Raw genomic sequence first — 13,801 nt, forward strand, 5'->3', positions numbered from 1 at the left:
ATTGTTGTCGAGCGTCGCGTACACTGTTAATCCACACGTGACTCCAGCTGAGCTCTCACAGAGAGAAAATAAAAACGAGACTTAACGGCAGCAAACTATAAAAGCAACACTTCACACTTGTTTTGCCAACACAACGTGGCGTCTCTGGCACAGACGCCCAGTCTGTACGCTGGAATACACGCTATTATGTCATGACCGTGACGCAGCTTCAAAAATTAGTTTCAAACTGGAAGTACGAATTTGCTTGAAATAACGCAAAAACAACCAATTTACACTTTTTAGTGAAATATAGGTGTCCTAATAGTGTTTATAGCAGTGTGGGACACATATACCACTGTCAACAGCTCAACACATGTGTTCTGGTGTTTCGTGACCCTTTAACTTTAACAATGTAGGCGCATCAGCCAAAATTTAGTCGCACACACCAATTATAAGCAACATTACTACAAGTGTTATACAAACATATTCATTGCATTTGAAATCAACTAGAGCTGCATGATTCATTAGATGTAAAATAAAGGTTAATATGAGTAGTATTTTAATATTGTTATTTCCCAAACATTTCATCAGCTTAGAATTATAAGGTTTTATCTTTGTTCTGAATGATTTTGAGATGTTGAGCTTCAAAGTTTTTGCAATCCGTAAATCAAACAGTATGTGTGCAACATTTTTTTTTTTAAGTCTTAAAATGTAAACAGCAAGATGTAGGGATGTAACGGTATCAGAATTTCACAGTGCGATAATACCTCGGTATGAATGGCACGGTGCGGTATTTATTGAGTAATTTACAGGAAAAACAAAACTAATGAAAAGACTTGAAAAAAGTGGCAAAAGTGTTTATTTACCTTAGCACTGAACATATCAATGACATACAAATCAGCATCTATCTGTAAGCTTCCAAACAGGAACTTCAATCTTTCAATTTTAATAACAAAAAACTATTAAACCATATAAAAAATAAAGTTTTAATTTAGTATTGTTGAAAACTCGTCACATTCAACATTTAATCACTCACTCACTCAGTCAGATAGAGATGGGTTTTATAAGGAAAATGATCATATAACTATAATCTGGTGAAAGCTGGGATCTGGGCATGTCCCCTGCAGCAGAATAAACCCTCTCATTTGGGACTGAGGTTTCTGGGACAGAGAGATATGATTTAGCCAAGGTTGACAGCAGTGGGTAACGCTGTGCATTGTCTTTCCACCACTTGAGAGGACAAGTCATGAGTGAGATAGAGGTCTCTTTGCGGTACAAGTCAATGTCTGCATCAATCTGAACAGTGTGCTGTGTTCTGCAGTCCCCATCACTGTTATTAGTCGTATTCCCCGACTTATATTTCACCACAGTCTGGCAGTGCCTGCATTCTGTTTTTGTCTTTGTCTGTCACCTTTTCTCCTTTCTCGTATCTTTTTAGAGAGAAACCGAAATGCTTCCACACATCCGATTTAAAACCCGCTTTAGGTTCGATCATTTCCAGCTCTTTTTCTTCCCCGCTACTAGCAGCACACTCCATTTCTGCATTACTGGATCTGAAGCAACAACAGACCGCAAAGGATGATGTCCACGCCTGGGCTGACGGGAATTGTAGTTCCCGCTACCTCCCGTTCACTTCATTCGCCTGAGCAAACTTTTCTCAGAAATATAGATTTATTCAGTCATGCGCCGACGCTAATATTGAAGAAAATTACTGTTGCGGTATGACGGTATTTACAATATTGCTACATCCCTAGTAAGATGTCATTTAGTAAGAATATGTCAATAACTCAATTTTGACAATAATGTCAGATAGAAGCTTATAATTCTAAAGTGACGATATGGTAAAGCAACACTAATAATATCAGGTCTGTGTGTAGCTCTACTGTTGGTAAATTTTGTACAGTCATTATGGTGGACTTGAACAGACTTTCAATATGTCCTGTTTGTTAATTCACAGTAAAATGATGACATCTAAATACAACTATTCCTAATGATAAAGTTGAATTATTGGGCCCTGTCATACACCCGGCGCAGTGTGGCGCAAGGCGTGGCGCAGTAGTCTTTTGCTAGTTTCAGCTTGGCGCAAGAGTGGTTTTGAGGCGTTGCGCTACACTGTTTAAATAGCAAATGCATTTGCGCTCATTTGTGCGCTCATAGGCGTTCTGCTCTAAAAAGGAGGCGTTCTGAGGTGGACCACTGGCGTGTTGCTATATTGAGAAACTATAATAGATTTTTCATTAGACCAAAACAAACCCGGTCTAAACTCAGAGTTGCGCCTCACTTAAACACTGCTTAATACACTAGGGATGGGAAGATTAACCGATATGTATCGATACGCGGTTATGCGCGTGCACGATGCGAGTGCATCGGTTGAGCAGCAGACGATGAATGAAATTTTGGAAGCAAATCGAGATGCATCGGTTTTTGCGAGATGCATCGATTTTTCCGAGATACAGCTTATATTTTTAATATAGAATGTATTTTTATTTATTAACAAGTGTTGTCAACCTGTTTTGGCGCATAATTTAATCGACCTACATAAAGTAAGCCTTAGCAACGGATTTGCGGATGTGCACACACTACAACTCAGTGTATCAGGTGTGCGGATGAAGCTAGTGGAGCGCCCTCAGAAAGCGCGAGAAGCAAAACAAACATTTTATTCCCCACTGAGTTTTAAATCTAAAGTATGGCAAGCAACATTATGGATTTAAGGATGGACGACATGACAGGACAGATGCAATTTGCAAAATGTGCCTCGCATCTGTAAAATACGCGGGCACGGGCAGTATGACTAATCTGATATCTCACTTGAAGCGGCGCCACGGTGTTGTTGTGAAAGCATCTTCCAGTGTTTCTGCATCCCCGGCTTTCGCACTGCTTCAACCAGCTCCAAAAGTGGTGAGAAAAGCATTGCAAGTTTTTTTTTCCATGCGCAACAGTTCTGCTCGCTCTACGCCAATAACGGATGCTATTGCATTGTTCATCTGCAAAGATATTCAGCCTAGTGTCACGGAGAACGAAGGTTTTAAACACCTCCTCCTGTTAATTTTTATTTAATTATAATAATAATAATATTAATAATAATAATGATAAAAATAATGGGTGTCACAGTGGCACAGTGGGTAGTTTGACCACCCCACAGCAAGAAGATTGCTGGTTTGTTATATTTTTATTAGCCTGTTGTTTACAGTGACAGTGATGTTTCAAAGCAGCATAACACTGCTAGTTCACCACCTTAAGTTTTGAATAATCAGTGGCAAAATATATCTTTGTAAAACTTGTTTTCATAGTTGAAAAGTTAAATCACAATTCTTGTTGTGCAATGCTAATTTTATTTATGTTGAAAGAGTGCAAATATATACATATTTTTTTAATATATATTGCACTTATACATTCTGTTTATCTTGAAAATACTTAAATAATATGTGCTATATGTTCTAAAATGGCCCTCTACTGTAAACTGACACTCTGGCTCTGAGAGAAAAGCCAGTTTGTAAAAAAAAGTCTTGGTTTTGCTTGGTTAATAAATAATCAAACTCATTCAATGGCACAGCATCCTCTTTCACATCATCTCATAAACTTGATCTAATTAGTTAGTGCTGAAATATCGCATCGTATCGTGATATGGGTGTGAATCGTATCGTGTTGCATCGCAATATGTCACAAATGTATCGCTAATATATCGGATCGTATTCTTTGTATCGAGATGCGTATCGGATCGGCATTATAGCTTAGATGCCCAACCCTATAATACACACAAGAGAGCAATAGGCAAATATCTTTACATATGAAAAATGTAAATATTAAGGATATATATAGGATATAATAAGAGTAGATATAGGATATAAATATAAAGGATTAAAATATTACAAAACATATTATTTTCTAGCCTACATAAATATGAAAAATCACTGCTTTTATGTCTTCTTCATCTCGGGAGGCTTTTTCAGTTCATTCATAACAATTTGCTTTTGTATAATGTTATTATTATTAGCAGTATTATTGATTATATCCATATTTATATTTGTTTTATTAAAAACAAGCTTAGATTTGTCCACCTGTCAGGTTTTAGATCATATGGGGCACAGCATGTGTTTTAGGATATAACTCAGGTTTTTGAGCACATTTCATTATTATTATTCATTTATTCGTTTGCTGGAGATTAGAACTGAATTTAGAAATAGTTTTGAAACTAATATTTGCGCTAAACAAACAAAAATATTTATTTATAGGCTAATTGATGTCTGTGTGTAAAGGTTTCCCTATCCAAGAGCGAAAGTGAAAATGATCCATTATCTCTCATTCTCACGCAGTAGATGCTCTGTTTAACTGTTTTCTGTAATTAACTGTTTAACTGTTTGCTGGTGAAATGCTCATTTTTTCCACTTAGACTTACTTTGCGTCCTGTAAATAGTGAATGCGCTCTTGGCGTGACGCAGCTGGCTCTTAAAGGGAATGGGAGATGAGACTCTGATTGGTTTATTCTCTAAACACACCTATAACTCATTAAGAAAATAAACTCAACCCTTTTAGACCATACGCCACGGCGCAAAGCGGATTTTCCCGTCCTTAAATTAGCAAAAACGCATCCTGACACGCCCTGAAAGCATTTGCGCCCTGCGTTTTGCGCTCTGCGCATGGACCGTCAAAATAGAGCCCAATATGTTTGAGACATGTGCTTGTCATCTGTCATTGTCAGCATTATTAGGCCATTTGTTTTCACTGGTAAAATCAGACATTATCAGATTTCTTCTTGCATTATATTCAACTGACACTGTAAAACATTTATTTTCATGCACAGCACTCTGTGTTCGCTATGAATAATGACAGGACGTGCGCGACCGGGAATAAAAGCTCTGTTCAGTTTGCTCGGATCATCAATCGTCATCAAATGTGATCAAGAGAGAGTTTCACAACATGTTTTAAAACAGAGCACGTGTGTAAATTACAGCGATTTACTTCAGCTTTACTTCATCAGCACAGCTGCATGTCAGAACAATTATAAAGGAAGACGCTTCAATCCCGGTTTGTGGACGATAAATCAGATTTATTCTGTACATTAACATAACAGATATCCACACAGCAGCGGAGATTAACCTGCATCCTGACACATATACGTGCAAAAAGAGTGCAAAGCTAAATGCGCACGCTGTAATGACATTTATATTACATTTGTAATGACAGTGTAACTTTGTAACGACATTGTGTGTGACTCGACTCCACAACAAATACATCAAATAATCATTGGGAAAGTTCTGACTGTATTTCTCACAAATGTTACGCGAGATTATCCTTCATGTCTGACTGTTGTCTGAGGCAGCCGAGGCGGAGATTGAGGCACGCTGACAGGCACGTTGGCCACAGAAACAGCAACAAGCTCTTTGGATCTACAAAATACAAACTACTGAAAGCCATAATCAATAATCTGATGGGTGTTTAGAGCTGAAACTGCACAGACACATTCTGGAGACACAACAGACTTATATTAAATCTGGAAAAAGGGTAACCTGAGTGCCATTTAAATCAGAGAAGGCTCAATCATACACGGGACAGATCCTCGACGCACTCATTTCTCCCCTTTGTGCTGCTGTTTTGGAAGTTGCTTTGTTTGTGCGTGCATGTTTGTATGTCTGTGTGTGCATATTTGTGAGTGAGATATTTGAGTCAGTGTGTGTTACTTTGTGCATGCGTGTGTGTGTGAAAGTGAGCGGTTTCTCTCTAGTTAACTGTCGCAGTGACCCGAGACTCTCACCCTGCCGACATTGACTTTTACACACACACACACACACACACACACACACACACACACACACACACACACACACACACACACACGCACACATTATTTCCCCTCATAAAAGCTGATCCTCTTCATCTTGCATTTACGTCCATGAGTTTGGATCTCTCCGAGTTTCAGCAGTTGTTTCTGATTTCCTCTTCAGCTCTTTTCTTAATCTGGTTACTGAACTCCTGCTGATCTTCAGAGCGCCGTCAATTACTAACAATGCAGATATTCTTTGGTGGGTTTTTGCTGTAAAATGTCTGTCTTTGTGAAAACCAGTTCAACTGAGAGAGAAAACTTGACATTTCTGTGAAACTCGTTAAATGAAGAGATTTCTGTTTACTTTATGAAAAACGCACTTTTTATTATGAAAAACGTAAAGAGAGAATCTGTAAATTTAACGAGTTTTTCAAAAAACTTTTTGTCTCCAAATTTATCGTGTTTTCATCAAGACTTTTACATTTTACAATTTACATGTCTAAATTTTAGGAATTTTTTCACAAAATGTAGCAATTATTTTCTTAATTTGTTTTCTCAAAAAGAAAAACTCACAAAAAATATGAAAAATGTTTAGTTTTCCATAAATTAAAAAATATTTATTTATATTATAATCGGCATTTTCTGTGAAAAACTATTTAAATTTAGAGAAAATTTGTTTTAAAATGAAAAATTATGTTAACAGCATTTTGAGAAGTGTATCGTCTCTAAAAAAAGAGGAAAAAAGCTGTTTTTCATGAACAAATTTAGAGAAAAAAACATCTTCTTTTAAAGTCATTGAATTTTTATTTTGAAGTTATTAATCATTTTTCTTTGCAATGAGTCACATTTTGAGAGAGAAAAAGTCATTGATTTTTATGAAAAATTTGTTAAATTCTGAGCTAAGTCATGATAATTTTTGTGTTTAACAGTTTGCAGTAAAAGTTCTCATATTTTGTAAAAAAAACTGTTTAAATTTATAGAAAAAAAGTCTGGATTTTTCATTAAAACTTGCTAAATTTAGAGAAAAGGTAATTTTTTGATAAAAACTATTTAAATTTTTGGGAATTTTTTATTTTATTATTTATTTTAATGTAGAGAAAAAAAATTCATGCAAAAAAAAAATATTTGGAGACTAAAGGTTTTGTTAAATTTAGAAAAACAAACCTGCACAAGTATTATAAATAATTAAACATAATATACACAATTAACTTGAAATCAAAGACCTTAAAACCCCCTTTCAAATAATAATTTTCTGTAAAAAACTTGAAAAAAAGTTTAGAAAAAACTTGCTTTTCATGAAAATCATTTGTTAAAAACTAGATTTCATTAAACTTCAGACAGAAGTTTAAGAGTTCAAAAGAGTCATTTATTATTGAAAATGTTAGATTTTGAGAAAAAAGTTTTTCTAAAAAAAAAAACAACTTATGAGAGGTAACATGTCATCTATTTTCATGAAAACCTGCTAAATTCTGAGAAAGATAACACTTTATTAAAGAATTTAGATTAACAGTTTGCAGTAAAACGTTCAGTTTCTCTTGAAAAAACTATTTACATTTTAGAAAAGTCAAAATTTTTGTTTAACTTTCTTCGCTAAACATTACATTTTAAGAAAAGTCTTTTTTTAAATAATTTATTTAAATGCAGAAAAAAAAGCTCTTAAAAACAACTTAAATTTGGAGAATTCGGTTAAATTTTTTTTTTTTTTTGCTGAATTAAAAAACAAGGTTTAATTTTCTCTGAAAAACTTTCAATTTAAAGAATAAAGTCAGCATTTCTGTCAAAAACTAGTCACATTTCTGGAAAAATAAGTTGTTTTATCATTTATGTCATCACATTTAGAGACAAAAATCATCATCTGTTCATCAAACTTCTGTTCAAAAAGTGAAAAACTGTTTACATTTAGAGGAAAAAGGCTGCATTTTTCAATTAAAGACTATTTATATTTAGAGAAAAAAGTAGCTTTTTGTTAAAAAGTGAGAAAAGTCGTTCTTTTATTGTTTTATTTAAACGTAGAGAAAAAAGTCTTCATGAAAAAAGTTACATTTGTAAACAAAAAGATTTTGTTAAATTTAAAACGTTGATGTAAAACTCGTGATTTCTTCATTGAAAACATGAAACATTTTGAAAACAAAAAAAAAACTATCAGTGGTTTTCATGAAAAACTATATCGATCCGAAGAAACGTTTTTGTGTGTGTAAAAACCTGCTAAACTTAGAGAAGAATGTTGAAGTATATGTTGAGAATCAACACAAAATTCAGAGAAAAACTCTTTATTTTTCATGTATTTATAGTTAAATTATGAGTCTTTTTTTTGTTGTTGTGAAGAATGTGGAGAATCAAGCTTATTTCTAGTCAAATCTGGAGCTGTTTATAATTCTGTTCCTCATCCACATTGATATTCAGAGTTCTGCCATTTAAAGACAGTGCAGATGTTGTTCTGTTTGCTGATGTCTGTCAGTGTCTTCAGAAAATCATCTCAAATTCTCAAAACTCATGAAGAAAAATTGAACTACAATTTACACAGTAAATGCTGAACAACATAAATCATATTGTCTTGCTTTTTAACTGTGCATGTGTTATGCTGTGTGTGTTTTTCAGAGTGTCAGTGGTGGTCCTCTACAGCTACAGAGATGACTATTATAAGATCCTCCTGTGAATGAGTGACAGAGTGTTTTCCTGCAGATCTTCCCCTTTACAGATGAGTCGAGTGTCTGTGAGCTGCAGATTTAATGCCAAAGCCTGATCTGAAGGGTCCAGCAACCAATCACAATACTGTACAGTCCACAGCTGAAATAATAAAGTATTTTCCCTTAACATGTGTCCTCTTGATTTTCATTAATATCCATCACTAGATTTTGTAGATTTGCTTTACATGCAGCATTTTATTTATTTATTTATTTATCTGGGAAAATAGTCAAAATACAACATGAAAATAAATGATATTATGGTGAAGTTGGAATTATTAATGTCAACACACAAAAAAATACGATAAAAGAGCATCAGAGTTTTTACTCGAATATACCGAATATTTGATCTGTTGTGGTGATTTTACAGTTGCCACGGTAATGGATATAGTAATTGATGTTGTGTTGATTCTACAGTAGCTACAGTAACGGATATAGTAGTTGATTTGTAGCGACAATTATACAGTTGCTAAGGTAACGATTATAGTTATTGATATGTTGGGGCGAGTCTACCGTTGCCACAGTAACGGATATAGTAATTTATCGGTTGCGGCGATTGTATCGTTGCCACTAGAGATGCCACAATTCTCAATATAATATTGAACCGTTCGGTACAACATCCACGGTTCAATATGCGCTTGTAAATTGCGTTTTTTTCTGATTTTACGTTGAACTATTTCATGTGCGTTTTATATCTCCCTGAATTGACTGTGTGTGCCTGTACCAGCTGATGAGGAAACTCCTCCTCGCGAGTGAATATTCAATGCTCTAAAGTTAGGGGGCGCTTGACCATTATTCCACACTTTAACATGGCAAACAGCGGTGAAGTAAGGCAACAGTACGAGGAAGCACCGGCGTCTTTCAAATCCGTGGTGTGGGGACATTTCGGGATTGTATCGTTTCCACGGTAACTAATATAGTAACTGATCTGTTGTGACGATTGTACCGTTGCCAATGAAACGAATATAGTAGTTGATTTGTTGCGGTGATTCTACAGTTGCTAAGGGAACGATTATAGTAATTGATCTGTTGCGGCGATTGTATCGTTTCCACGGTAACTAATATAGTAACTGATCTGTTGTGACGATTGTACCGTTGCCACTGTAACGAATATAGTAGTTGATTTGTTGCGGTGATTCTACAGTTGCTAAGGGAACGATTATAGTAATTGATCTGTTGCAGCGATTGTATCGTTTCCACAGTAACTAATATAGTAACTGATCTGTTGTGACGATTGTACCGTTGCCAATGTAACGAATATAGTAGTTGATTTGTTGCGGTGATTCTACAGTTGCTAAGGAAACGATTATAGTAATTGATCGGTTGCGGCGATTGTATCGTTTCCACGGTAACTAATATAGTAACTGATCTGTTGTGACGATTGTACCGTTGCCAATGTAACGAATATAGTAGTTGATTTGTTGCGGCGATTCTACAGTTGCTAAGGGAACGATTATAGTAATTGATCTGTTGCAGCGAGTCTACCGTTGCCATGGTAACGAATATAGTAATTTATCTGTTGCGGCAAATGTATCGTTGACACGGTAACGAATATACAGTAGTAATTGATCTGTTGTGGCGATTCCACAGTTGCTGCGGTAACGAACATAGTAATTGATCTGTTGTGGCAATTCCACAGTTGCCACGGTAACTAATTTAGTAATTTGCTGTGGCGATTCTACAGTTGTCTGCCTGCCAGACTGAAAGTCTAAAATTGAATAAATAAATAAATCATGTCCATTTCATTTGTATGAGGTGTAACTATACATGTTTTTTGAAATCAAAGACACACACACACACACACACATAAAGTCACATCAGAGTCGCGTTCACACACAATTGCTCTTTATTTGTAAAACAGGTTACAGCTGAACATGGAGAGATCAGACTGACGGCTCAAATAAATAAAGCTCGGATAGAAAGCAGACAGACGCCTTACAAAATCTGTACAGCAGCTTTGGGTCGCTTTTCTCTCTCTCCGCCAAACATCACAGAACAGACAGAACCGCAATCACGTACTAGAGTTTAGTATTAATAAATAAATGTGAAAAAATAAATAAGATACTTTCCTCTAATGTTTTTTTTTTTTGTACATGTATCAAACAAAAGCATTCGCTCTAATTCCCATGTGAACCACAATGATGATGATGTTGATGAAGATTTATTGTTTCTGAAATCCTTTCGGGAAGAAAACAGACATTTAACACACAATATCAAACTCTTCTATTTGGAAACGTCTGTGATGCTAATGAACCTGCATCAGTTCAGCTGACAAAGGTTGAAATTTCACATCCGTATTATCATGTGACCTCAGATATTTACATATCAGCAGTGGTCAGCCAATCACAACAGAGGTCATCTCTTAAAGATACAGTAACACACAGCATCAGCCGGTGACGCTCTTAGAAAGAAAATTTTTTCGTTAATAAATGGAGAAAATAATAGTAATTACATTTTTAACTCTTTCCCCAGAAATGAGGTGTGTTTGTGTGTGTGCATAGCCTGAAAATGCACCAAAAACATATACATATTTTTGTTTTTGTTGAATATGGTTGTATTTTTTGGTCAAAATCATCTGCATTTAAATAATTAAACAGTAAAAAGCCTTTGTTGTTTTTTGTATTTTTGAGCGGAGGATTGGTTCATTATGATATATAAAATATATTCATAGCTCTACATTTTCTGAGGATCGACAAATTCTGAGGATCAGCAAAGGTGAAAATCATGCAAGATGCTGCCGCAGATGCAAGATTATTTTTAAAAAGCACTGACAGGGAAAGAGTTAAGAATGGCGTGTACAATGCTCTATATGTAAACTGATTTACTCTGGAGGAATCCCATGTGGAAAGAACTACGAGTCATACAAAGTAAATACTGAAGTGTTTTTGAACCTTATGAATGAAGTACACTAGTAAAGCACTTGAATCGAAATGTTGAGGTGATTATATAGTTGCGATGGTAACACAACTATAGTAATGTGGTACACCCAAAGAATGTAGTAATTGATCTGTTGTGGTGATTCTAGTTTCTATGGTAACACACCAACTACAGTAATTGATCTGTTGTGGCAATTCTACAGTTTCTATGGTAACAACAACTATAGTAACTGATTTGTTGTGGCGATTCTACAGTTGCTATGGTAACACAACAACTACAGTAAAGGACCTGTTGTGATTCTATAGTTGCTATGGCAACAAAAACTACAGTAATCTATCTGTTGTGGCGATTCTAAAGTTGCTATGGCAACAAAACTACAATAATCGATCTGTTGTGGTGATTCTACAGTTGCTATGGTAACAACAATTACAGTAACTGATCTGTTGTGGCGATTCTACAGTTGCTATGGTAACAACAACTATAGTAACTGATTTGTTGTGGCGATTCTACAGTTGCTATGGTAACACAACAACTACAGTAAAGGACCTGTTGTGATTCTATAGTTGCTATGGCAACAAAAACTACAATAATCTATCTGTTGTGGCGATTCTAAAGTTGCTATGGTAACAACAATTACAGTAACTGATCTGTTGTGGCGATTCTACAGTTGCTATGGTAACAACAATTACAGTAACTGATCTGTTGTGGTGATTCTACAGTTGCTATGGTAACAACAATTACAGTAACTGATCTGTTGTGGCGATTCTACAGTTGCTATGGTAACGCAACAACTACAGTAAATGGCCTGTTGTGGTGATTCTACAGTTGCTATAGTAACAAAAACTACAGTAATCGATTTGTTGTAGTGATTCTAAAGTTTCTATGGTAACACAATAACTAGAGTTACTGATCTGTTGTAGCGATTCTACAGTTGCTATGGTAACAACTTCAGTAATCAATCTGTTGTGGTGATTCTACAGTTGCTATGGTAACAACTTCAGTAATCAATCTGTTGTGGTGATTCTACAGTTGCTATGGTACTACAGTAGTATAAACAAATGAGCCATTACTGTAGTTTTTTTTCAACTATAGGGTATATTATACTACAAATCGCCACAGTTTACTGTAGTAAAACTAATGTACACTACAGTATTTATTACCAGTTGACTTTAATTAAAACTGCTGGAGCATTCATTAACAAAGAAATGTAAGTACTATCGTATATTTACAGTAAAATGTTCTCTATTGTGGTTCAAAAACACTGGTAAATCCTCTACATGACTGTAGTATGGTTGCTGTGGGCTGCAGGCTGCTGTTGTGTAGTTGTTGTGTGTTTCTTGTGTGTCTCTGACAGTAATGTACAGGTGGTCAGACTGTCCTGTAAGGCCTGTGGAGACCGATGTCCAGCTCTGGTGCTGATCAGCGCTGCTGTTCTGAGCGTTTGCTGGTTTTCTCCGCCGTGGAGCGAGACGGCAGTGAGTAAAGCACAGGTCGATCCGCTCAGGGTTTAGCGCTGGACGTTTGTGTTGGCCAGTTTGGCTCGAGGGATGGAGAAGCGCTCCGACTCGCTCTGGAAAGAGTTTTCTCTCGACGGCTCCATGTACACCACCGAGTTCATGTTCACGTGCTTCTTCAGGATCACCGTCTGCCACACACACACATATATAAACACTACATTAGCTGTGTTTCCATCCCAAGATGTTAAACTGGAGTATTAAACATTTGTGATTACAGCACCATTGAGTGAAAGAGAACAAAACCATCACTCCTGCACTTCTGAACATCACACACCTGCACATAGATGAACACGCTGGACACTATTGGACACACCCTGGGCTTATATTGTGTGCTCCATACAGGTGAGTGGGCTTGACAAACCACCTACTGAATAGGGTGAACTCCTTCCTCTCTATGCACCAGGCACTTTATTAAAAACACTTCTCTTTTTCTGTTTGTACAGAGAGGTCGCCACAGCAGAATGAACCACCAACTATTACAGCATATGTTTTACACAGCAGATGCCCTTCCAGCTGCAACCCAGGACTGGGAAACACCTATACACACTCATTTACACACACACTCATACACAAGGGGCAATTTAGTTCATCAATTCCCCTATAGCCCATGTGTTTGGACTGTGGGGGAAACCGGAGCACCTGGAGGAAACCCACGCCAACACAGGGAGAACATGCAAACTCCACACAGAAATGACAACTGACCCAGCCGAGACTCGAACCAGCGACCTTCTTGCTGTAAGGTGACCACTGAGCTGGGTTAAATTCGCCTTGTGAAAAGGGGCCGGTGGTTGATCATGTTTGTGTCATGTACCTTTTTGGGAGCGCCGTAGCAGGACATCTGAACGCAGCTCTTCCTCCTGTTGAGCAGGATCACGGCGATCATGAAAACCAGCAGCGCCAGCAGGATCCCGGACAGAATCCAGGCTGCAGACTGATAGATGAACCACGTCTCCATCTGACCCGGGACAGCCTGCGCCAGATCT

At 36.6% G+C, this 13,801-nt stretch overlaps 2 protein-coding genes across 10 annotated transcripts in view; one reads left to right on the forward strand and one right to left on the reverse strand.

The window, feature by feature from the left end:
- The window catches only part of eif2ak4 (eukaryotic translation initiation factor 2 alpha kinase 4), a 113,202-nt gene extending 104,651 nt beyond the window's left edge, over window positions 1-8,551 (forward strand). For all 4 annotated transcript variants that reach the window (XM_073927947.1, XM_073927948.1, XM_073927945.1 and 1 more), the window contains exon 40: window positions 8,339-8,551. In XM_073927947.1, the coding sequence (XP_073784048.1) occupies window positions 8,339-8,396 (58 nt within the window). In that variant the 3' untranslated portion in view covers window positions 8,397-8,551. The remainder of the gene's footprint in view (window positions 1-8,338) is intronic.
- Window positions 8,552-10,252: 1,701 nt separating this feature from the next.
- Window positions 10,253-13,801, reverse strand: part of LOC141378483 (cysteine-rich motor neuron 1 protein-like) — a 92,333-nt gene continuing 88,784 nt past the window's right edge. For all 6 annotated transcript variants that reach the window (XM_073927969.1, XM_073927967.1, XM_073927968.1 and 3 more), the window contains 2 exons: window positions 13,630-13,799; window positions 10,253-12,946 (listed from right to left, as the gene is read on the reverse strand). In XM_073927969.1, coding sequence (XP_073784070.1) covers window positions 12,809-12,946; window positions 13,630-13,799 — 308 coding nt within the window. In that variant the 3' untranslated portion in view covers window positions 10,253-12,808. The remainder of the gene's footprint in view (window positions 12,947-13,629; window positions 13,800-13,801) is intronic.

The sequence above is a fragment of the Danio rerio genome, chromosome 17 (assembly GCF_049306965.1).
Source record: "Danio rerio strain Tuebingen ecotype United States chromosome 17, GRCz12tu, whole genome shotgun sequence".
In the NCBI taxonomy this organism is placed as follows: domain Eukaryota; kingdom Metazoa; phylum Chordata; class Actinopteri; order Cypriniformes; family Danionidae; genus Danio; species Danio rerio.